General features: G+C 41.0%; 1 protein-coding gene across 3 annotated transcripts in view; it reads right to left on the reverse strand.

Annotated features, from left to right (window-relative positions):
- Nucleotides 1-26,679, reverse strand: part of CTTNBP2 (cortactin binding protein 2) — a 165,822-nt gene that overhangs the window by 95,593 nt on the left and 43,550 nt on the right. For all 3 annotated transcript variants that reach the window (XM_066262172.1, XM_066262174.1, XM_066262175.1), the window contains exon 3: nucleotides 7,263-7,487. In XM_066262172.1, the coding sequence (XP_066118269.1) occupies nucleotides 7,263-7,487 (225 nt within the window). The remainder of the gene's footprint in view (nucleotides 1-7,262; nucleotides 7,488-26,679) is intronic.

Below are 26,679 nucleotides of genomic sequence, written 5' to 3' on the forward strand. Positions count from 1 at the left end.
TTTAATTCAGAATCAAATTGAAGACAGATTTTCAACAGATGAACCCAATTAACCTCAGATTTTTATACAGAAAACTGTACTACTACAAATCTTCCACAATTCATTTATATCTTTGTCCTTCCATCACTGTGCTTCACAAATCCTGTGTCAGCCTAACATGACCCTCCTTGAATCTCACCACAGAGAGCAGAGCACAGGGGAAACCACATCACTCATGCACCCACAAACACATGGCTCCAAATTCAACTGGGCTCCGAGTCCCAATCAGCAATCCTAACATTATTTAGCTTCCCCTACAATTTACTTCCCCGGATATTTAAACCTCTGCCACTCTCCCCAAAACTTCACCCAATAACGGCTCAACTGACTCTCAGTCTACCCTAACAGACTCTTTTAAGAAGAAAATTCAGACTAACTCTCTTCTTCTACATCCTGCCTCCTGTGCTGAGCATTTTTATAGCCACACCAGTCCATATGCTCTTCCCTTCACTCTAAGGGAGAAAGGTTTCCATCTGTTGAAGGTGAGACATTCTTTAGCAATTAACTTCATCCTCTTCTGTAACCTCTGAGACTTGCTACATGACCTATCACACCACGCTACAAACACTGAACATCCCCCACTATACTAGCTCCTTCCAATCGGTATGTAAACATACTCCCATACTTTAAAAATATTCTTTTACATTAAAAAAATTTATTGATCATTGTGGCCTGAACATAAAATGTTTGTGCTTGAAAAAGAGATATAGTAGTAAGTTCTGATCCCAAACTTCCTGGTTATATGACTGATAAGTTCTCCCTCTAAAGATCAGTTCTGTTTGGTTCCTTTATCTGCACAATCAAGGAATAATAATGATACAAGATTAAATGAGGCAGCACATGTAAAGCATGCACCACTGTGCCTGACACTAAAAAAATATTGTTTTTAATTTATAATATAATAACCATTTGTGCTATTTAAAAATATGTCACTTTTGCACAATGTTTTTCCTCTGAAGACATATTTACAGGCAAGCTAGGATCTAGAGAATTGAACATACTAAACTTATAGATGGATGTAAGTTTTTTTTTAAGATAGGAGTTGTAATTTAACAATTACGAAGTACATCAGAGAAAGTTTCACTACCAGTAATGGTGAAATAACTTTTATTTTTATTTTTATTATCTCGGCAGATAATTATTATGAACCTCTAAAAATATATAAAAAATAATTATTTGAAAGCTCTGGAAAGCAGTAAAAGTAGCAAAAATAAGAGAGGTGTATATCTTTATCTTCCATTAAAAAGGAACTTACAGCATTGCATGAGATTTGCCCTTGGGTAGCTTTCCAAGGGAGGGCAGTTCTCTGCCCTGACAGTGGCAGAAGCTCAAGCATAGAGCACCCTTTATACCGGCCTGAGGAGGCAGCAGATGAATCCACAATGGACCCACCAGCATCTCTGGCTGACTTCTGAATTATATTTTCATCAGGGAATCTCCACACTGAGTGACAGAGGTGGCCACTGAATGGCAGAGAGAACTCTGCAAATATTTTAGCCAGTGCCAACTGCAAGGAGATAGGGAGTGAAGTGTGAATCGAACCAGGTTGACTACTTACTAGAACGAAATATATTCTTCAGAAGATAACAGAATCTCTGTGCCATATCATCTATAATGTCTAGAACACGACAGGCAAAGAACATATTTTTTAAAAAGTGATCCATTGTCAAGAGAAATGTACTCAAATACCAACTGGATCTAAGATGATCTATATTGGAATTAGCAGACAAGGACCTTAAAGCAGCCACTATCAAAGAAAATATGGTCACTATGACAGAACAGAAGGGGAATCTTGGCATATAAATGGAAACTAAAAAGCATAATACCTAAAATGAGGAAAAAGTTTATTTACCAAATAGTCTTAATAGCAGATTTGAAAGAGTAGAATTAAAAAGGAAAATGAATTTGAAAACAGTGTAAAAAAAAGTATCCAATTTGAGAGACATACCGTATTTCTCCATGTATAAGACACACCTTAATTTTGGGGCCAGAAATTTGAAAAAAAAATTATTACATAAAGTTATTGAGCTCATAAATGTATTACATAAAGTACCATCATAATATTCATACAACTCCTCATCACTGTCAAAACTCCCATCCATTAGCTTGTCCTCATCTATGTCTGATGATGAATCACTGTCTTCATATATTGCCTCGTCCTCAGTTCCATCTATGGCATTTGAAATGCCACACTTCTTAAATGACTTGACAACAATCTCAATCTTGATATTATCCCAGGATCTTTTCACCCAGGAACAAACTTCTCCTATAGTTTGTTTCTTCACTATATAAGCCTAGAATTACCATCAATCAAAACACTTAAGTATTTTTTTTGTTTTTAATTTACAGAAAAATTATCAGTTATGAACTCCTTAGCAAAATATAAGCAGACTGAACCCAGCAATACATGAAAAGAATAAAGGTGACCCACTCAAGTTTATCACAGGAATCCAAGGCTTGCTTTGATATTTGAAAACCAATTATTGTTTTCACAAAACGAAAGAGAAAACTGTGCGTGTGGGACCAGAGTGGCTACATAAAAGCGACCAGACTCCAAGGGGTAAATGGAGAGGGGAGCACATATGGTCTGTAAAGTGAGAAAGCAGAGTGCATCTGCCATGACCACAAGTACCATGACATTGACCTGTATTCGTTATTGCTTCCCCGTATCCTCTAATACTCACTGCATCCTGCCCTCTTCTCCAACTGAACACCCCATCCACCTGCCCAATCCTGGTAAACAAATTCATAACAATAAGACATATTAAAAGATCTTTTTCCCCCCCTTTCATAGGGGCTAGAGCTTGCAGTCACAGTTTGAGCTCTACAGATATTCGCTGTCCCTTCTCCTTGTTCTAGAGTTTCAAGGAGGGAACACAAGACATGGGTCAGGCATACTGCCCTCCACTCTGAGTCTGCTCAGAGCCACGACCTCAGTCTCAAACTCTCATTACACCAGGGGTCGGGAAACTTCATGGCTGAGAGAGCCATGAACACCACATATTTTAAAATGTAATTCCATGAGAGCCATACAATGACCCATGTACGTTACGCATTACCCAATAAAAATTTGGTGTTGTTCCAGAGGACAGCTGTAATTGGCTCCAGCCACCCGCAACCATGAACATGAGCGGTAGGAAATGAATGGATTGTAATATATGAGAATGTTTTATATTTTTAATGTTTTTTTTTTTTTTATTAAAGATTTGTCTGCGAGCCAGATGCAGCCGTCAAAAGATCCAGATCTGGCTCGTGAGCCATAGGTTCTGGACCCCTGCCTTACACACACACTCACTGCCGTGCGTCTGGGGAGTCAAAGCGCAGGCTGCAATATAACAACAAACCACACCAAAAAGACTCATGTATGAGCTAAAATAATCACTCATGTAAAAAATGTCCTAAATATCTTCCCAATAATGTTATTATAGATGGTTCTCTATCATATTGTCCTTGAATGGAAGTCTAGAAAACAACTTAAAATTAAATTAGACTTATATGTTAATAAACTATTATACAATGAAGTAGAGAGCACTGAATACAAGTGTCAGAACAGTACAATTAGCTGTAATAGGAAGAAAAAGCATACGACATTAAACCAAACCATTTGCTTACTCTTTTCTGGCCCAGTTGTCATTTCTTTGTTTGTCTAGTACCTGGCCCCCACCCGCCCCAGGTTAGGAGAGGATAATTTTCCACCTTATTATTCTTCCCTACAGGAGTGACATAGTGGCCTTCCTGGTCTTCCTATAGCCAAGAGGGTGTGGGGTCTAAGCCTGGCCAATGAAATGCACCTGTTCTTAAGCTTCAAGTGGGAAATGAGGGAGGCAGAGATGAAGGCCAGTGGAGGCACCACTCTCATAAGACCCAGAGCAAGTAAGGCAGCAGGGCTGAGTCAGCAAGCTGCAGTGTCGAGCTCCCCTGAGCAAAAGTGTCATGCACCTCAGATTAGATCTCTCATTAGCATTTGTTGGGGATGCTGGCTGGTAAGAGCAGGTCCCCGACCTGTCCCAGCCAAGCCCTACCATGATGTAACCAACCAATAAATGCGTTTTCTGCTTAACTCAATAAATCCTGGCTTCATTTGCTCACAACTACGAATCCTGCCTGATACCTCTAACGTCATGCAACTGACCTCATTATGTGAGCTGCCACCTAGGTGAACCTATGCCCAATACACAGAGCTCCTTCTAATTTTTTGACTGGTGAAAAAAAATTGCTCCCTTCTGAATTTCCTAGTTATTATCTTGGCTTCTTACTTTTAAAGGCTCTGCTCAAATTAAAAGTTCTTTCCTTTTTGGGGGTTACAAATTATACTTCCTAAGTATGACTAAAATAATTAAAAATAAATTAGGATAAAAACTCTATTAACAGATGATGTACAAGATAAGTAATAAAAACCCAGATACCACTCTACCCTAGGTTACTGGCTCTAAAGTCAGAGTAAATTACCGGAGGCAAGGCTCCCCATGACGAATGCTCATTAGCTTATTCCAAGTGGCTTTAAGGGCTCAGTCCATTTGCCAAATTGATTCTTGCCCAAATTTTCCTGGCACACAAATTACCAAACAGTTAACCCTCCTATTAGTAGTCTCAGCAGGAACCAACGCACAAATGAGCACGGAGCCTCTTCTCTTGCCCGAGGGGCCAACCAGAGCAGCATTCAGACCAAATGTCTTAGAATTACCCAAGGGCCATGCCCAGTGTCAGATAATAAGTACTTGAATTGTAGATAATGAGGCCTTTGCTCTCCCTGACTCTTCTCTGGCAGTGATTTAAAGAACTGGACTCATTGAAAGTAATGGATTTGTCTTACAGCTTTCAGATTTCTAAAGCTGCAATTTATTCGATATTCAAGGGAATTGAAGATGTCTGGTTGAAATTATTTACTTTCAAGACTAAACGTTAGAGGGAATTTTGTTGCTAGAAAAATGACTGCCCTGTTTCTGGTCTTATCAGCTGATGTGATATTTTCTTTGTAAGATTCAGGATAAGAGCACAAACTGTAACTCTTCTTACATGCTATAACCTACCAGGACAGAGTAGTCGTTAGGGACGCTGGGGAGCATTGCCTATCAGAGCGACCTTTCACTGAGACTACAGAGCCAATGACTCTGGCCATAAAGGACCACTGTATCCCCGTTATATGCGGGAGACAGATCACTGGCTCATTTCACACTAGCCTGTCAGGTCCCATAGGACAGAAACAACTTCCTTTCACTCCCAGCCAGGTTGGAAAAGACCCAGTCATTCAGAAACAAACAGGATGTAAGTTGATTAAGAAAAAAAAATATCAGCTAGATAATAAAATCTTTGATTCGATGCAAAATGAGTTCCTTCATCTTTTTTTTTTTTCTACAAGAGATAAAATGTAAACCTGGAGTAAAATTTAGGAAAGAATGTATTTTATATATTAAGTGGAAACGACAATGAAAACAAAATAGTTTCTTGATTTTTGATAGCACAGTATAAAACCCAGCAGAAATAGTTTACTATGAAGGAGCTCACTTGACATGTTAAGAACATAACTGAAATGTGTCTCATTCAAGAAACACAGATGAGTTGCAGTGACATTAGCTGAAACACACAGGCTCTCGCAGATGCTGTGCGTGGGGATGTGTGACAATCCCCGGAAACCTCAATGGTTGTCTGCTAGGCTTTGAAGAGGGTTTGCAATATCCAGAATAAAACTCTTTGATTCTACCTTACATCCATGAAAAGCCTGTAATTCTTTCTTCTTTCCTATTTCACTCAGGGCTTTAGATTTCTGCCAGGTGACATACTCATGACAATGTTTGCTTTTATTCAACACCTATTCCAGAACATTGACATACGTATCTTAATGCCAAGATATAATTACAGGGAAAAGACATACACATTAAATGACGAGATCATAAATATTTACAGTAGAGTGCATTCAGGTTAATTTTCAAGCAGGTGTTACACGTATGCAATAACAAGTTCTCTGAAAAGGGCATTTTAAATTACGCTTTAGAGACATTTTAATTTGTGCTTTAATGATGGTTGGAAGAGCATATTGCTCTTAATTCTAATTATATTAGACATCATTAGCTTCCCTGGTTTCCTCACTCTTTTTTCTAATAAAGGGAATTGGTAGTCTTGGCTGTATATTGGAAGGACAAAATTTAAACTTCTATTTCCTCATGGCTGATGACAGTAAGCTTTTATCACTCAGGACTCTTGGAAGCAGCTGTTTATGTGCAATAAGTGAGTGTGTTGGTCGGAGCGGTGAGGAGTGGGGAGGAAGCTGGTTTAAATGAAACACATGCAAGCAGGAGCCTGGAGGTCTGAGCGTACACAGCTATCAGAGCCCGGAGGCGGCTGTGAGACTGTCCAGGGCCTCAGGATGACATGCCGTGAGATTGCATGCAGTTTCATTCTAATCCTCCCAGGCCAGTTTCATTTTCCAAAGAGATCATTTAAACACCTTTTAACTTTAGAGAAATATCTGAGACGGAAGCTGGATACACTAAATTGGGGATGCCCCATGGGATCTGAGTCCTGGCTGCCTTACCAGGTCACCCCTCTCGCAGTTACACGTCTCATGTCACTAGAAAAGGGAAATTCAAAGAAGAAAAAATTCACATTTTAAAGACAGTACCAGCCTGACCAGGCGGTGGCTCAGTGGATAGAGCGTTGGACTGGGATGCGGAAGGACCCAGGTTCGAGACCCCGAGGTCGCCAACTTGAGCGCGGGCTCATCTGGCTTGAGCAAAAAGCTCACCAGCTTGAGCCCAAGGTCACTGGTTCCAGCAAGGAGTTACTCGGTCTGCTGAAGGCCCGCGGTCAAGGCACATATGAGAAAGCAATCAATGAACAACTAAGGTGTCGCAACGAAAAACTGATGATTGATGCTTCTCATCTCTCTCCATTCCTGTCTGTCTGTCCCTATCTATCCCTGTCTCTCTCTCTCTCTCTGTCCCTGACCAAAAAAAAAAAAAAAAAAAAAAAGACAGTACCAAAGTCACCATTATGGGAAAGATAAATTCTTTGTCATATTTCTTTTCTGGTTTAGTGTTTTTTATTTATTTATTTTGAGTGACATTTGAAAAAAAGGCCACCAGAATCTGTCAGAATTTTGCATTTTAAGTACTATCCCAACTCTTTTCGAAAATACAGTCTCTAAGAACAAAAGCTAACCTCAGAGTGTGTCTGCACTCTACATTGCATTATGGGAAAAAATGGCCACTTGAAAGTCTCAGTACCTTCTTTTGTCTGCTCTCGGCAGCAGCCAGCTGTGTGGACATCCTTTCTTGCATTTTTCTGCAGTGGGCCATGACTGCTTCCAGGATGGACAAGGGGTTAGTACAGACTGGTTTCTTCTCTTTATCACCAGCTCCTGCTTCATAGTCTCTCTGCAGCGCCAAGAATGGGTCATTTAAATTAAATCTTCCATACCGTTCCTGGATAAATACCTCCTTTCTGCGAGCCTGGAACAAAATCAGAAGAATGTAGTGAGGAAGGAAATGATAATACATATATTCACAAGAAGGTTTTGTGATTACTCTTCCAGTGGTATTCACAGCTGCTGTAATGGCTTACGTATGAAGTCAGGCAAAGAGCAAGACATGAGGGGGCTCTGACCCTAATCTCTGATTAGCCTGGCACACCATTTACTTTCTGATTTTCTTTAAGAATAACGTCTTTTAAATTACAAATGATACAAATATATTTTTCCATGATGCCCATTCCTTCAAGGATTTAAATTTTAGGTGTTGCCCTGACTGGATATCTCGGTTGAGCAAGGTCCTGAAGCACAGAGGCTGCTGGTTCCATCCCCGGTCAGGGCGCATGCAGGAACAGATTGATATTCCTGTCTCTCTCTCTCTCTCTCTCTCTCTCTCTCTCTCTCTCTTCTTCTCTCTCCTGTTCTCTCTCCCTGACTCCTTCAAATCAATAAATAAAAATAAAAAATAAATTTTAGGTGCAGTCTTTTCTAATTTAAAGTAAAATCAGGAAGATCAACAAGTTTTAGTAAAAGTTCAAAAATAAAATTATCTCTATGTTGACAGAACTTCACATAACACCGATCAAGTTACAAAATATAAATCTCCTACAAGTTCTGAACAACCAAGAAGAATTTATAAGGCTAGCTTGACCAGGCGGTGGCACAGTGGATAGAGCATCAGACTGGTTCACGGAGGACCCAGGTTTGAAACCCTGAGGTCGCCGGCTTGAGCGCGGGCTCATCTGGTTTGAGCAAGGCTCACCAGCTTAAGCCCAAGGTTGCTGGCTCAAGCAAGGGGTCACTTGGTCTGCTGTAGCCCCCCAGTCAAGGCACATATGAGAAAGCCGCAACGAAGAATTGATGTTTCTCATCTCCCTTCCTTCCTGTCTGTCTGTCCCTAACTCTCTCTGTTACCAAAAAAGAAAAAAAAAGAATTTATAAGGCTATCATGAAATTTTTTTAGTAAAAAATTCAAAACATTCTCATTTTGTGAAGTCTGAACAACTACAAAAAACCTCCAGAATATTTAAGATGTAAATCTCTCACCACTGAAGTGCATTAAAATACAGTTCGGAGAATCCCAGGAAGGAATGTGATAACCTCATTTTACTCTAAATGTCAGTCCATAAGCATCAAAGTTAATTGTACATCCAAATAGCACTAAATGCAATTTTCTATAATTAGCCTACAACAGTCTTTGCATAAAATGGAAAATAGCAACAGAAATATATTGAAAACTCGCAACATTATCCTAACTCAGGTCATCTGGAAGTGCCCCTAAAAATATTCTATGTCACTGCTAGTAGAAAAACAAAATTACTTTATTATAAATCAAGTTTAATTGTCGAAAGTGTGCTTTAAAGTTATATTACATGCATTTCCTCACTTGAAGCAACCACACTGAACTAAACTTTTCCATTTTTAAGACCATGCTCAGCAAGCCAACAACTAGATAAATACAAATGCCAATGATAGGTGGAAAAATCTAACATTTATTTCCTATTACCAAATTAAATCAATTTGAAGATTGCAATTTACAAGAAGTCTAGTTTCACGATTAAATTTATGCTAGCTTTCAGAGCATCAGTTGACACTTAAAAGTTAACACATGGCTTATGAATCAAAAAGCACTTGACAGTTCTAGATTCTTATGTACTTAGTATCACTGCAGAGAACAGTCACAGTAGCTGGTTCAGGATGTCCTTCACTTGCCTTTTAATTTTTATTCAGTGTAGTAGTTCATCCCTCACCCCTGGATAAAGACTTGGGAAAACCCATGGTTTTTCTAATTACTTTTATCTAACACAAGTCCTCTAGTCACTTTAAGTCCTAAACCAGCTATTGAATATCCCATGTCAGTGGTAGGATAGGTCCTGTTACTAGTAACATAAACATTTATCGTTTCATTTTTGTGATAAACTACCCCTCTTATTTCTATAATACCAGGTCTGACTTTGAATCTTTTATTGTTTCATCTTTCTATTCATAATTCACTGTACAAATGCTTTAATTTGTACTGTTAAATTCCACCAATTAGTTGGACACACCTCCTTCACAGTATCAGTTTCTAAAAACTTCTTTGCAATGTCACCAGTTCATTCTTCCAGATGAAATTTCAATTTATCAATTTCTAAAAAAGGCAATTAGAATTTTGTTTGAATAATGCATAAATTAGACACACATTGGAAGAACACATTTTCATCAAGTTGAGTTCTGCCATTGGAAAATAGTCTTTTTCATTTATTAAAATTTGCTTTTATATCTTATAAAATTTTCATATTTTCCTTTTTTTCTAAGAGAGGGGAAATAGAGAGACAGACACCAGCAAACACCATGACTGGGATTCACCCTGCAACCCCTATCTGGGGCTATGCTTATACTGAGCTACTTTTAGTACCTGAGGTGAGGCTCCATGGAGTCATCCTCAGCACCAGGGATGATCTGCTTGAACCAATCAAGCCATGGCTAAGGGAGAGGAAGAGAGAGAGAGAGAGAGAGAGAGAGAGAGAGAGAGAGGAGAAGGGGGAGGGGTGGAGAAGTAAATAGTTGCTTCTCCTGTGTGCCCTGACCAGGAGTTGAAGTGGGGACTCCACATGCCTGGCCGGTGCTCTACCACTCAGCCAGTCGGCCAGGTCCAAGTTTTATATTCTCTAAACAATTAGCATAAATGCAAGAATAAAGGGATCCTTTTTACATATCCTTGACAATATCCCCCACTTTCCCAATTCTCTGTGTACAGTGCACATTTTATCTTGTTTAAAACTGGTAAAGCAATAGTTCCCAACCCTGGACACCCGTCCGACTCATCAATGGAACTGCAGATACTCAGTGGCGCTGTCTAAGCGCTCCAGCGGTGGGTCTATCAGGAGCCTCCTAAGTACTTAGCTGTCCCAGCCAAGGGTGAGAACTAATAACCAATCTCTTGCTCCTCTTTGCATTCTTATACCATTGTTTATTTTTGTGCTGCTTTCTAACTGGGTAAATCTTTAGGTCATGCATTTCTCAAGCAGCTTTTGGTTGGGAATATTATATATCTTTGTCAATTTGGGGATGATTTTTTATTTCCTTCTTACATGACCACCACCTTGTCTGGGAGAAAACAAACTTAAGGTGGTATCCTTCCACAGAGACACGGTTTCATCGCCTTCGGCATTCTGTAGTTCCCAGCAGCAAGTCTGAGGCCAGGCCAGGCTGAGCTTTCTCCCTTTCAGCGAAGCCTGATTCCACTGATTCTTTTTCTACCCTTCTAATTAACAGATAACATTCAGGATTATTCCTAGTGTTGCTGGCGTTGTCCTAGCAAGTAGCCTTTTTAATCTCAAGATTCAGTTCCATTTCATTTGCAGCGTCCACCCCATTTGTCCCTGCCTCTTTAAAAACATCAGTTTCTCTCCTAGCATCTCTCCATTCTCTCTTGTCCACATACATGTATCTTCTTTTCTATTTTGTCACTTTAGTCCCTTCCTCTGGGTTCTGGAGATCTTAGTTTTGTTATGGATTTAATATTTCTATCGTGTTGATTTTGCACTTTAATACACGCTTCAGCGCTCCTCGTCCATTTTAAATTCTCATGACAACAACAGTAAGCAGCTCGCCTCACATTAGAGACAAGAAGACTGCAGCCCGAGAGGTCCAGGGACTTGCCCATGCTGTGCATCCAGAAGTGGGGGGCCGGGACCCCCAACACTCTCTTCCACGTGGAGGCCCCTCTCCCGTGACTCCCCCTTCCCCTTTCCAGAGACTACTTTCCTGCCTCTTTCTCCATCACAGCCTGGCTTAACCACCTCTCAGTCACTTCAAAGCCTATGTTTCTTTGTATTTTAAGACACAAAGCAGATGCTATCTAAAAATTACTTCCTAAAATTGACTTCTCATAATTTTGTCAGATGTAGGCTGTTCCCTTGCATTTTTAGTGTTATGTTTCCTTCCTTTTTCTGTGCTGCAAAATCTTTCATAAGCCTCCCCCCCTCCCTTTACTCCATCTTTGGACCCATAGGAGTCAACCCACATCTGATATTTATCCATACGCAGGCAGGAAGAGCCTCCTGGAACCCTTCCTCTTCAGCTGGCTGCCATTAATATACTTCCCCTATAGGGGGAGTCAGTGGGAAGACGGATGCAAATTCACTTTCCTGCTCCTTCCATGTGAGTACAGAAGCTGCCACTTCCAAGTTAAGGAAATTTGCGCTGATTACTCCCCAGGGTCTCCACCAGCTGCACTGGGACAACAGCTACCTAACACAGGGTGGTTGTTGGTGGTGGTGTTTGAAAGACTAATGAACTGGTGCATGTAAGGCACTTAGCTGTGCCTGGACAATCATGAACATGTAATAAGTGATAGCTATCATTTCAGTAGTGATGACACTCTTTCTAGCTTGTTGTTGCCTATTTTTATGTCCTAGGGTTATCTCACAGAAATGGGAAGGTGGGAGTCAGACGCCACTGCCAAAGCCTCCACATTATTTGGAGCTTTCAGGAGAAGTCTGTCAGCATCTAGTGTGCTGGGTGACTCTTTCCATGTGTGTGCACACATGTGTACAACAGTTCTGTCTCTTCCACTGACACACTCATGTTAAGCGAGAAGCCTGTGCTCTAAGGTCTAGAACCCTCTCCGGGTATGCAGAAGGCCAAGCGCCAAGGACACAGTCACCCAATGCTTACAGAAACACGCGAGCAGGACACTCCATGGAGAGAGAGAAGGGAAATCATAAATTCCTTTGAGAGATTTTTAAAATGAAGACAGAGCAAGAAAGCAAACACTTGGAACCGAATCCTACTTCAGTATCACTCTTTAATACGTAAGATCACTTCTATTGTAAATCGAACGATTTGTCTGAAGCACCACACTTAGAGAAGGGAGACACTACACGCCATTAACTCTAGGAGCTTCGCCATTATTAACGGGAGTGAGCTGCAGCTTTCAGCGTGGATTTAGGTATCAACGTGTACACATTCTATTTGTGGCCCTAAAATGACAAATTACTGAAGTTCTAAATCATAGTCTTCATGCTAAGGTGTCGAAAGCTCCTAGACACTGAGTAAATTGGTAGCATTTTCCAACAAAATAACCCCATCAAAAAAACATATCCAAGTTTGTGACATAATAGTGAACCAGTAAAATAACAGCTCCTGGTGAAGAGACAACTTCAAACATGTGTAAGAAAATATGTTTCCAATGATTAAAAAGAGAATCACATTTGATTTGACTATTGGTTTTTAAAATAAATGTTTGAAAAATAGGCTTTTGCTGAGTGGTCAGATATCATCTAGACAAGCAACTACCATTTCTGGGGACTGGACAGTCCCGTCCTAAGGACACGGGCAGGGATTCTGCAGGTGCCCCATTCACACGTGCTGGACCAAACTCGTTCTAAAAACCCCGGATCAGGTTCTTCTCCCTTTCCCTGCAAGTTATTCACATCATCGTGACTGCACAGAAGTATTTTCTTATTTGGCTTTAATTAGGACTTTTAATTCATAACACACACACATACCTACACATACATACAAACAGCATTAAGCCTAAAAATGAACATATAAGCAGTTATCCAAACAAACCTTAGAGAACACAAGGTAGGTAGCTTCCTTGCAATATTTCAAGGTTCCAGGAACAATGTAGTTAGCCAATATGATACTTTCAGTAATACTCACTTATTTGTGATTTAGAAAAGAAAATGTGGGAACAGTGTTAACATAAGCATCCCCACATACAATTTTTAAAACGTGAAAAAACAAAGAAATAAAGTTAGTATCTTGTCTACTGGGGATAATATAACAGATAATTTCTGTGGGCAGAGGTTGTGATTAAAAATTTAAAATACGCTCCCATTATAGCTACAGGAAACATAAGTTGGCTTGGTTAAAAATAAAAGTCCCCAGGATACCAAGAGAGAATAATGGAGACAGTTCTGCTCCTGGTATTGTGCCCCTTTTCAAGTAAGTCCCTAGGAAACCCCTGTGGTCCCTGAGGAATAATTCACCAATCACAGGACTGCTGAGCACCTGGAAAACTAAACAGAAAGATCACAAGATCTCACCATCTAGAAGCTGAAATGACTCACTCGCTATCAACAACAATCAAGGGAAAAGGGAATGTCAGCAGGTTGAAAGCTGTCTTTATTCAAGCCCTGCCAGTAATTTTACCACCATTAAATGTTCCCCAGTTCTTGAAAGAATATATTCCTCCTGCTACTCCCCAAAACAAATCAGAAATGGCCGCAGCTGCACAGACCACAGGGCAACCCTGGGCAAGGCAGAGTCCCTGGAGGCTAACTCTGCTGGATGCCTGCAGTCAAGACCTGTGCCCCTCGGACAGGCTGCGGCTGTGCAAACTGGGGCTGGACACTCCCGGCAACTCTTAAGCCAGAGACACAGGGACCTACGAGGCAAAAGAGGAGGGGAAGAGCTGGTCTTTCTCAAGGGGCAGGCAGATCACAGCAGGACAAGCGTCATTCATATGAACAGGCTAGTAACCCATTTCAAATCCTGCAACCTCGTCTTCCTTCAGCGATGCAGGGATAGCTAGCTGTAAAATGCTCCAGAAGCCATCCACTGTGGCACACGGGCTGGCTGGGGGTATTCATATGAAACTGGTCATTTATCACAAGCCTGTTTGTGTTGGCTCTCTTTGGCAAAAATGCCCAACGAATTGTGTTTCTGCTAGACTTTCCACGTCTCATCACTGATTCAAGCCGGGTCTACACATGAGCCCCTTTTCTCCAGCAACCCGCTGCCTTGTCTTCTTTATTCTGCTGAGCATTGTGAGCAGCATGGGCAGGGGGTACTTAATCTGTCTGTAATAGAGAATAAACTAGAGAATACTGTAAACATGTGTTATACATTATGCAACACTGAAATGTGGCGTATTCTCCAAAAGAGTTGAGGCCAAGACGAATGGTAATCGTTTCCTGAGTCTCCAACATGATTTATGACTGGCTGTGATCAGTTTCTGAAGAGTAAACCTGAACCCTAGTTTTAAAGTCTGTTCTTGTAAGATTCCATTTCTATTCTCCGAGGTGTGCCACCCACTTTCTCCCTGAAAGACTGAGTGGCCTCAGACCAGGTGACACCACTCCTCTTTGTAGGCGGCAGCTGCAGCGCTGGCTGGAATTTGCTGTAGGAGGGAGAGAAGAACCCTGCCATTCCCACCTCCTCTATTCTAGACAGCTACTGAAGGGTCTGTTTTTGTCCTCTAACATCCTTAGTCTCCCATGAATACTCCTGGACAACACAGGATAGTGAAATAACAAATTCAGTTAGAATAGGACTAAGGTCATCATCCTTTGGCACAACCACATAAGCTCTTAAAACTCTGATCAGTTATAGGGAAGTGTTACATAGAGCCTGTGGTCATAGCCCCTCAGCCAGGGTAGACAATTGCTACCATTCATTATTAAAGGTAATCATTTTCTTTTAAACCAAATGCCTTTGCTTAGTACACAAGATCAGACAATGCTATGATATGTCTCAGAGGACGTACATACATAGTCCTAGGAGCAGTAGAACTGGGAGTGGGGTATCCAAGACATACTTATCACCCGTTCCTGTGGGTGACTCTTCCCCCATGGGGTGAGCCAGCAGGAAAGGACTCCTGTATAACTTTACTGCCTCTATGCTATGGTAAACGCCCCAAATGTGAATCACATCCAACGCCCTGGTCACATCCCGCATTCATACCTACTGACCTAACCATGCATCAAAATTTCTAGAAGAGGATCTGTCAGAGTACATAGGAGGCATCGTGAGTGTCTACGCTGACACGGTACAGCCATGCGTTTAGAAGATCTCTCAAATAATACTGTACTTGGAAGTGAATGCACAGACTGTTTTGCCTGCATAGTCTATTTTTAAATATCAGGCACACGGCTACTTGCAGCTGTGTCTGAGAAGTACAGAATAACATGTATTTGAAATTCAGCCTGGCATCCAGAAACAATAACAATATCAACAGGAGTGTCCACAAAACTGACCCCAAAATCAAGTTATTGAAGTCAAAAATCTTAATAGCCCATTTCCAAAATAATCCTTTCTGAAGCTGATTTAGTCTTAGTAACCATCTTAATTTTATTAGTATTTTATTAGTATTGGTATGACCTAAAAAGCACTTTTTTTTCAACAAACATGACACATATGAAGTGCACAACAGGCAATCAAATTATCTTTGTCATAAAGGATAATAATCAAATAAATGCTCCCCGGAAAGTGATCTATGCCACAGTATTTTTGCTATGATACTGTTGAGCCAAAAAGTCATACTAGGAGGTTAGTTAGCATCAAGAGCCCACGGCATCTTCTAAGGTCAAGAAATTCATCAGCTCCGTGATATACTAAGAATCTACCTTAGGATTAAAAAGCCCATTAGCCCACATCTGAGTGAAAAGATCAGACACACATCAGAATAAGGAAGAGAAATAAGATTTGGAAATGAGAGTCAAGAATAATAAATCCTAACATACAGCCCCTGAGAGGAATGCTATTCCGAGAGCTGACTCCTTATTTGGAGGGAGAAGAACCCCAGGAAGGCAGTGGAGCTGTGGAACAGCAGATGGTTTTGCAACCACGTTGGGCTGTTTCTCCTTCATCACAAAGGACGCATCGGTAGAATAAACACCACTCTCCCGTGGATGTGCGGCCCCAGAGGCTGCCTGCGCCTCCTGGGAAATAACCACCTCTCAGTCCGAATTAATTGAAAAAATAATGATTGTTTCTGTTTCACAAGGTCATAACCGGAATTTGTATTTGAATTACTCTTTGGGGACGAATAGCCTAGATTACCAAATAGTCTAAGAATCCTATTTGCTAGACAAAGGTTAATGATGTTTCCACATGTAAGCATTTTATTTTATTTTTTAAGTAATAAATGCTAAGATAAGGTATAGCTCTAACTGTGGATAAAATATTTACTGGTCACTGTATGTTTATATAAATTCAAACACTTGGGGAAAAATAAAACAAAAACAGCTTCTTTAAGATTTTAGTCCCCTACCTCCTTCACTTAGAACTTGACTGCTACCGAGGAGGTCCTGAATCATGCAGACAAGGAAAAGGATCAGAGAGCACAAGTTCTTACTGGCCTTGGCTCCAGCAGCCTTCACTGGAACCCTCAACATCCTCATGTCCCTGGACTCCATCATGACTACACAAAGGTCTCAGCGCCCCCCCCACCCCACCCCGGGGCATCGCCTGCTCCAACACTTTTCCTCTCCATCCAGTGTAGAGCTCCCGTTTCTCCAGATGCTGCTTCTCCAAACCAGGATCCTCAGCACTGCAAGCTTTGGTCCATCCAGAATCTCCCGTCAGCGCTTTCTCAGGAGGCGGAGCAGTGCTAAGGCACCAGGCAGCAGACTTTAAAGCCGATACACATTAGAAGTCTATTAACTCATCTGGACTCGAGGAGCCAAGATGTCTACAGGTCTAGTGAATCACATGAGCTAGAAGGAATCGCCACCTCCCACAGGTCCTGTGTTACATGGTGGACATTCCGAGACTTCTCTCCTCCTGACTTGTCCTTGCCCTCCTTTGGAGACTCTGCCTTGCTTTCCTCCTCCTGCTGATGACCATTCTTTCCAGGACTCTCAAAATTCTGTTCCCTTATCTTTCTTAAAGGAAACTCGTTGCTTTCCTTTTTTCCTTCCTTCCTCCCTCCCTCCCTCCCTCCCTTCCATCTCTAAACTGCTACAAAAAGCATTATGTGACCAAAACTATACTTCCTTCCAGGCCCTTGGAGTCAACTGCCTGCTAACTTACTTATCCTGGGGGTTTCAACAAGCCCCGAAAACTCTACCAGTACCAAACCAAACCCTTCATCGTCACCACGTCTTCCACTTCACATGCTCCCAGCCTTGGCCGCGGTCCCGCCCCTCCAGCTCACCTGAAACCTGAGCTGGAGAGCTACCACCCTCACCCTCTCCTCTGCACAGCTAGGCAGTCAGGCTTACCAGCGCTAACCCCAGAATACTGGTCACGTGTGTCCCCTCACCACTGTCTCACGCTGGTCCCTTGTCTCACCAACACTTGCAACAGCCTCCTGTGTGGTCTCCCCAGACCTGAGACCCTTCCAATCAATCCTCTTCTTTGTTGGTAAGAAGAATTAGCCTGAAATGCTAAGGTATCACTGCATTGCCCAAGAGCTCTTTATTATACCTTCCACTGCTGTTGTAAAGCTATCAGCTGTTTAGCGGCTCTGCTGCCTCCCCAGGGCTCTTTTCCCTCCAAATAAGGTATCAGCTATGAGGACAACATTTTTCCCCATGGCTGTATGTTTGGATTTCTAATTACTTACTCCTATTTCCAACTTTTTCTTACTTGAAGATGAGAGAAAAGAAATCAGGACACCATGCATAATGTGTTCCAATGCAGCTCTGGTCCTTTTACTTAGATGTAGGCTATGGGGTTTATTAATCTGAGGGTAGATTCCTACACATCAAGGTACTGATAGGTTTCTTTTTAAATTTTTCTCTTTCTTTTTCCTTTTCTGTTTTTTCTTTCTTTTTTGAGAGAGACAGGAAGGGGGAAGAGGAGAGAGATAAGAAGCATTAATTTAGTTGTTTATTACTTCTCATGCATGCCTTGAAGGAGGGGAGGATGTTCAAGCCTCGCCAGTGACCACTTGCTCAAGCCAGCAACCTTGGGCCCAAGCCAGCAACCTTTGGCTCAAGTCAGTGATCTTGGGCTTCTACCTAGTGTCCTTTGGGCTCAAGCCAGTGACCTTGGGCTTCTAGCCAGCAACCTCTGGGCTCTAGCCAGCGACCTTGAGATCATGTCAATAATCCCACACTCAAGCCAGTGACCCTGTGATCAAGCTAACAAGGCCACACTTAAACCAAAGAGCCTGCATTCTAACTGGGGCTCTCACCGTGTTGGGCTGACTCTCATTCCACTGCAACACCACCAGTCAGATGAATTTCTTGACCTTAAAAGATACTCATAGAGCCTTGATGCTAGTGTGATTTTTGTGGCCCAATAGGATCATAGCAAAACACTCTCCTAGAACTAACTGATGATGAAGTGATAGCAACTGACTCTCTGGGGAATGTCACTTTCATATGCAAACCAACCAATCTAGAGCCCGTGTCCCCCTTGATCAAGCTCTCACACATCAAACTACCCCCCCTACCCTAGTCATAGCAGGCCAGGCATCAGACAGCTAGAATCAGGCCATATATCCTGGAGCATTATGAAATTAGCTCCAGACTAAGCCTGCTTACCCTAGCTTACCCACTACTTCACAGGGAACCACAAGAAAGGTTTCCCCTGCTTTCCCCCACTTCTTCTGCCTCCTAGCTGATGCTGGTGCTTCCCATGTGGCCCTGTGTGGCAATGCTGTGCATTCCTTTTTTGTGAAGGTCTGAGTATAAAACTTCTTCTATCATTTTCTTTTTTTTTCTTCTGTCATTTTGAAGTTTGTGTATCTTACCATATCAGATTAAAACAAATCCTAAGTACATTTTATTGGTTGTTTGTTGTTATTGTTGTTTGTGACAGTGACAGAGAGAGACAGAGAGAGGGACAGATAGGGACAGACAGACAGAAAGGGAGAGACATGAGAAGCATCAATTCTTTGTTGTAGCTCCTTAGTTGTTCATTGACTGCTTTCTCATATGTGCCTTGACTGGGGCGGGGGCTACAACAGAGTGAGTGACCCCTTGCTCAAGCCACCAACCTTGGGCTCTAGCTTTCTAGTTAATTTCTAGTTTGCTTTTCTCTGTAAAGCCTTTCCTGACCACCCAGTGCTGAACCCTTCTCTTTCTGCCTCTACTTTATTTTACACACAAGCTTGGTGGAACATTTGCTATTCCGTCACAACAAAGTAATTTATTTGAAAGTCCATCTCTCCTCCCTTCCAAAAAAGCTAGGCAGTAAGCTGCAAGAAAGCTAGGCCATATTCATGTTTATTACTGGGCCTAGTACATGACAAACACTCAACGAATTCTTTATAAATTAATTTCAATGAACCTAAATGGAGTTAGAATTGGATAGCACTAATGACCAGCTTCTCTATTCTGAAATATAGCTTTCCAATTAAGATGTTGGAGCTGAGTGAAAAATATTGACTAGTAAATAACCTTACACAGCCCTCTCAATCATTTAAACTATCCCCTTCCCCCAAAAAAGATAAATAGTCAGGGATAACAATCTACATGGTGGGTCATCCAGTCAAATATATTGACTTTGGAATGTATTTTTATACATATACTTGGCTAAGCGTATGTGACATAATAGAATACACAATACAGTACCTTAAAAAATCAGAACACATCTGATTCTGACCTAACTGTGAACTTAATTTCCTTTTTATCTCTCTACTTAAGATCGTTTTGTAATTAACTCCATTTAGGAAATGATATAAAACACACATCTAAAACAAAACAATCTCTCTTCCTCTTGAAAGGCAATTTAGTATGACCAGGTGGTGGCGCAGTGGATAAAGCATCAGATTGGAATGCAGAGGACCCAGACTCAAAATCCCGAGGTTGCTGGCTTGAGCGCAGGCTCATCTGATTTGAACAAGGCTCACCAGGTTGAACCCAAGGTCGCTGGCTTAATTAAGCAAGGGGTGACTTGGTCTGCTGTAGCCCCCTGGTCAAGGCACATATGAGAAAGCAATTAATGAACAACTAAGTTGCTGCAACAAAGAATTGATGCTTCTTATCTCTCTCCCTTCCTGTCTATTCCTACCTGTCCCTTTCTCTGTGTCTGTCTCTGTCAAAAAAAAAAAAAAAGAAAAAAAAAAGCAATTTAAAATTTTAATGTTAAGTTGTTAGACCTCAAGGTAATTACATAGTTTGGCAAAAATAATATTTGGCCCTGGACAGTGGACTCAGCGGTAGAGTGTCGGCCCCGCATGTGAATATCTCAAGTTCAATTCCCTCAGGTGCTAAAATAGCTCCATTGCCAAGCAACGAAGCAATGGCCCCAGATGAACAGAGGACTGCTCTATAGGGGGCTTGCCAGGTGGCTCCAGGTCAGGGTACATGCAGGTATCCGTCTCTCTGCTTCCCTAATTCTCATTTAAGAAAAAAAAATATTTACTTATGTCAATTTATTAAAGAACTATAGTAAAGTTTATATTAAAAATGAACAACACTACTTTTTAAAGTGTTGATCATAAATTTATTTGTCTTAACATTTGGAGAAATCTCATTTAGGGCATCCAGTCTATTGCTTCCAAGAAGCAATAAGCTTTTATAACTTGTACCATTTTGTTTTGATCACAGAATAGGGATATACACACAGATTGTTTGTGGTACCTGTAAGGTGCTAGGTTGGGTTTATTTATGTTCTCAAAACAAAAAACTGCTGGTCCTTCAAAAGCTACACAATCCAAAAGCTTCAGATTTTACTTGTTTACTTAGAGGTGCCTCCTACAAATGCCTGCAAGTTACATAACAGTTCCAATTTTCCTACCCTCTTCAGCTAATTGCCAGCATCAATAAAACAGCATACAATGCTCACCTCCTTTGGTGGAATTCTGAACCCAAGGAGGACAGCTGCCATGTGTGGATGGATGCTCTGACCACCAAGCTCCCACAGGGACGGCTGCAGTTGCCTTAGAAAAGTGTATGCAGGAGCAGTTCTCCCTCTGAGCACCAAGTGCAGCGTTTTAAGTTATCAGCATGTTTTGCCTACATGAAAGATAAGTACGCTAACTCACATGGTGCATCCTGCTTAAAGCTAGAGGGTCTGAGCATCCGGAAAGAGACTGGCGATCCTGGAGAAGCAAAACCACGTAATTCATTCCAGAATAAAGCCTCTCATTTCCAGTGGCCTGGGATTGAATTCTGGCTCTAAAATTTCCTAGCTCTGTGACCTTTTTCAAGTTGCTAACTGGTCTAAGCCTCAATTTCTCATGTGTAAAACAGATAATAATTCCTAAGTCATAGGGTTGTTGTAAGACTTAAAGAGATAATTAATGCACAGTGCACAGGACACGACAGTGTTCAGTCTGTTGCTCTCAGTCAGACAGGACAACATAACTTACCCACCACTTATAAACTATCCAGGCTAAGCGTGGGCTGGAGGGTAGGTTCCAGGAGCCGTTACTAAGACTGATTTTCCTTCTTTCCCCTGCTACTTCAAGTTTTAATGCATGCATGCAATCTTCTTGGATTAGCAAGCTAAGAACTTGCTGCTAAATTTTCCCAAAGACTATTATTAGAGCAGTTTTAGATTCACACTAAAATTGAGAGGAAGCTGCAGAGATTTCCCATACACCTTCTGCCCTACATCTACAAAGTCTCCCCATTATCAACACCCACAACCAGAGTGGTACATTTGTTACAGCTGATGAGCCTACACCCCACATCCAAGTCACCCAAAGTCCATAGTTTACTTTAGGGCCCGCTCGTGGTCTTGTTATCTATGGGTTTGGACAAATGTATGGCATACCCATTTTTACAGTATCAGACAGAGTAGATCGGCTGCCCTAAAAGTAATCTGTGCTCCACCTGCTCACCCTCTCCCCCCTCCTCCCTTCTACCACAATCACTGATCTTTTGACTGTGTCTGTTTTGCTATTCCAGAACATCATAAGTTGGAATCATGACGTAGGTAGCCTTATCAGATTGGCTTCTTTTATTTAGCAATATGCATTTAAGGTTCTTCCATGTCTTTTCATGGCTTGACAACTCACTTTTTTTAAAGCACTGGGGAACAAAATTTTTGTTGCATCCACAAAAACACTTGTTCTTACCTAATTCGAGTGTGCTGATCTCAAATCTGACATTAGTTTTTCTCAGTAAGCTACAGGTTTTTTTTTGAAATTCAAGATTTTAGGTTTTCATCTTATTGTAAAATTTTCAACATTTAGTTTAACATCATGAAGTAGAATGTCTTCTTGGGCATCATCTTTGTGAAAATATAATAATTTGCAGTAAATACACTAATACACTAAAAGATATGATTGCATCAGAATTTTTCTACAATTTTGAAATAGAAAATATTAAAACAATCATAAAATTTGCGCAAAACTTATTTAAATTCTATTCAGGCAAAAATTTGTGTTTGTAGCTCTTGCGTTTGTGTACTTGTTGAGGACAATCTTGTTTGATGCTCAATCAGTAGTCTGCTTGTCACTAACAGCTCAAAGATTTTCAGGAAACTTATCAAGGTGGCTGTTCAGGAAGTGAATCTTAATGCTTATGTTACATCCAATGTCAAGGAAAGCCAACAGCATCATTTGAACCAGAAGTTCATAGTTTTCTGCTTTTTTGTTGCCAAGTTCTTTGTAACTGCCACAAAAGACTGCCATGCTGCTTTCTCTTTCTTATTCATCTTCCTGGCAAATCCGTCATCACATATGAGGGTTCGAATTTGAGGTCCATCGAATACACTTGCCTTTATCTTCTCGAAAGACAAGGCAGGAAAAGCAGAAATACTATGTTGAAAGCATTCATTTTCTCTACTCAAAGCCTGAACAAATTGCTTCATTAAGCCAAGTTTGATGTGAAGTGGGGGAAAAATGATCCTGCCTCAATTAACTACAGGTTCATTCACAATATTTTGCATCCCTACTTCCAGAGCTTCACGTTTCAGCCACTCTCTCTGTGTCCAGTGTTTCTCCTGAGCTTGGCTGTCCCACAAACACAGAAAGCAAGGATACTTCATGAAACCTCTCTGTTGTCCTCGCAGGAAATTTACCATTTTAAGTTCCACACAAATGATCCAGTTATGCTCCTCATACTTCAGAAAGTCACGGACAATTTTTATGTCATTCTTACTAAGTTATTCAATTCGGGTTGGTTAAACTGCTGAGGGGTTAATGACTGCTTGGCATCAGAAGAAGACCCCTTCAGATTCTACAACCATTTCCTCATGCATCTTATCAAAATACACTTGATCACGATGTTCACTTTCTTCATCCTTAGAAGAAATAAAACCATTGAAAACTGAAACCCTGAGTGTCTCAGAGTGTGGGATAGGTCGTATTGCTGAAGGAATATTAGGATATGCGATCATATGCCATTTTTTCTTGCCGAAGCCCTTTGTATGGATCAGACAGAAATAACAGTTACTGCTGTGGTCCTTAGGTTCACGCCAAACCATGGGAATACCAAAATGCATTCCTTTGCGTTTTCCTTTTGCCCAGTCACGAAGCATTTCCTCACAATTATGACACACAATATGAGGAGCCCAATTCTTGTCTTGATTGCCAAGGGGAACAAAATAGGCAATATATGCATGTGTCACAAATGATGAAATATTGCGCCTTTGACAGTGGAGTATGTAACAGTCACATATATAACAGAAGGTGTCAGGACTATTCTTACATTTAAACCTACTCAAAGAAGCCATGATTCAATCTTAGAACAAAATAAGAGGGTGTTTTTATCAGATAATAATTTTTTACATTTAAAAACAACTACAATTATGTAAAAGTGATATTTTTTAAAACAATTGCCTTGTGGTTATGTTCAATCCAAGAGTCGTTGCCCTTTAATTCCAATTTAAAAACCAATGCATGCCATTAACTGTAACAAAGAGAAATTAAAATGGCATAAAAACTAGAGCATGCAACAAAAAACAGATTTCAGATTTGGAATCAGTGATGCAGAAATATACAGAAACAGTTCTAAAACCTCATGCAAAAAAAAAATTGTTCCCTGGTGTAATCCATTGTCTGGATGTATCAGCATATGTTTATTCAGTCACCTAGTAAAGGACATGTTGATAGTGTCCAGGTTTGGGCAATTATGAAAAGACTGCTATAAATATTCATATGCAGGTTTCTGTGTGGACATCAATTTTCAACTCTCTGGGTAAATACCTTGGAGCATGATTGCTGGATTGTATAGTGAGAAAGAGACCTCCAAACTGTCTTCCAAAGTGACTGTACCATTCTGCATTCCTATCAGTAATGAATGGGAGTTCCTGTTGCTCTATATCCTCACCAGCATCTGTTGTTGTCAGTGTTTGGGTTGTGGCCTTCTCACAGGTGTGTAGTACTGCTCAATAGTTTATCATTTCATGTTTTCCCCCTCACATGTTTCTTTTTAAACGTGGTTTTTATGAATATTAGCTGAGAGGGTTAATAAGTATGTCTTATAGAATATATTGTTAGGACAAGTGTCTCAAGGTCTGGAGCCATTCTTAGTCAATGCTATTCTTGCTAAATGTTAAAATATAGCACAGTATTTTTCAGATCAGCTGTAAACAGGATGAGCTTGACAGGGATCCAACCAGGTAAATGTAGCCAACTGAAATCAACATGCAATTGACTAAATAGCATATATAAGCAATGGCTAAGCCCCCTTTCCCAGAGGCAGAGCATTGGATATTAATCCCATTTCCTATACTTACTACAAGAAAATAAAATTGTCTTGGCCCCGGCTAGATAGCTTGGTTGGTTAGATCATCGTCCGAAAGCACAGAGTTTGCCAGTTTGAACTCCAGTCAGGGCACATACAGGAACAGATCGATGTTGCTTTCTCTCTCTCTCTCCCCCCCACTCTTGCTAAAAATTAATAAATCAATCAATCAAAAGTGCTGGCCTGGAAATAGAAAACTGCCTTGCAACAACCACATCTCATTTCTGAATAGAGCATCCCAAGCAGTGAAACCCTTGAGTTCAGTACAATACCCTAATGCTCCAATTCTACCATTGTTGTATTTTTTCAGAGAAACCAGGGCCAATGTTGGTGAGACTGAGTTCTGATTGACATTACTTGAGTTTAGCCACACCTAAAAGCTAGATTTATTCTTATGAATTTTCAGGTACTTGAGCCAATATATTCCTTGGGAAGTATTTGGTTTCTGTCAAATGCAACCAAAAGTTTTCTCAATAACAGTGACACTTCCACATGTTTGTAATAACAGTACCTATAACAACAAATGTTCACTTGTGAACATCCACCAGCCTGAGAAACTTTACCTGCTTTCTCACCACTGCTCACTCTCACCGACAGCACCCTTTTTTGATTCTTTCTGACTTCTACTTCTCCTTTATTAGTACACTTTGCTTACCTTCTTTGCTCTTACAGTCTTCCTATGATTTTGCTTTAACCAATCTCTCCCAGGTAAGGAAATACAAACTACCTGTATTTAAGGAACGGCAAGAGGCCCAGAAAGGCAGCACCCACCTGGAGCTGTGGCCCACAAGGTCCTTCATCGTCTGACCCTTGTCTGCCTTTTCAGCCCCACCTCCTGCTACTCTATCCCCCCCACTGGTCCATTTGAGCCCAGCAAACCCACAAAAACCACAACAGGAACAAATCATTATTTAAAATAAAAATTGTGGGATACTGTTTATGTGACAATACATAACTGAAATATCGGCCTAAGCAATACACTTTCCTGAGGGGAGATACACAGACTTCACATACAGGTAAGCACAATGCAACAGGATGCTCAGCAGCACTGAAGAGTTCCATGCTTTCTACAAACCTTCCCAAGCATCAGAGCCCATCCTTGGTGTTAGCAATCACCAGGGGGAAATGGAAAAATGCTGGACTCTGAGCCCAAAGACCAGAATTCTGGCACTCCACCCAGTGCTGAGTGTGCCCGCTGAGCGCAGTTGCAGTGGGAGACGGAGCACCTTACACAGCAGAGGTCCCCAAACTTTTTACACAGGGGGCCAGTTCACTGTCCCTCAGACCGTTGGAGGGCCGGACTATAAAAAAAACTATGAACAAATTCCTATGCACACTGCACATATCTTATTTTAAAGTATAAAAACAAAACGGGAACAAATACAATATTTAAAATAAAGAACAAGTAAATTTAAATCAACAAACTGACCAATATTTCAATGGGAACTATGCTCTTCTCACTGACCACCAATGAAAGAGGTGCCCCTTCCAGAAGTGCAGTGGGGCCGGATAAATGGCCTCAGGGGGCCGCATGTGGCCCGCGGGCCGTAGTTTGGGGACCCCTGTTACATAGAATGCACAGCACAAACAGTAGCACTCTACTGCAAGCATCATTTTTAAAGAGTACAACTTAGTGCATGACACGTTGTTTGGAGCATAGCTCAAAAAACCTGCAGGCAAATCTTCTCTTGAGACATGAATCACTATACAAGAACAGAGAGAAGTTTTAACATTCATTAACATACACGGACTCTGCAGTACTGCAGGCCCAATCTTTGAAAACTATCCTAGCTATTAAACCAATTTATAGATCTGAATCCAGTCTTTTCTACAAATGATCAGCTATTTAATGAGTGATCCAACTTGAAA

The sequence above is a fragment of the Saccopteryx bilineata genome, chromosome 2, assembly GCF_036850765.1.
Source record: "Saccopteryx bilineata isolate mSacBil1 chromosome 2, mSacBil1_pri_phased_curated, whole genome shotgun sequence".
NCBI lineage: Eukaryota > Metazoa > Chordata > Mammalia > Chiroptera > Emballonuridae > Saccopteryx > Saccopteryx bilineata.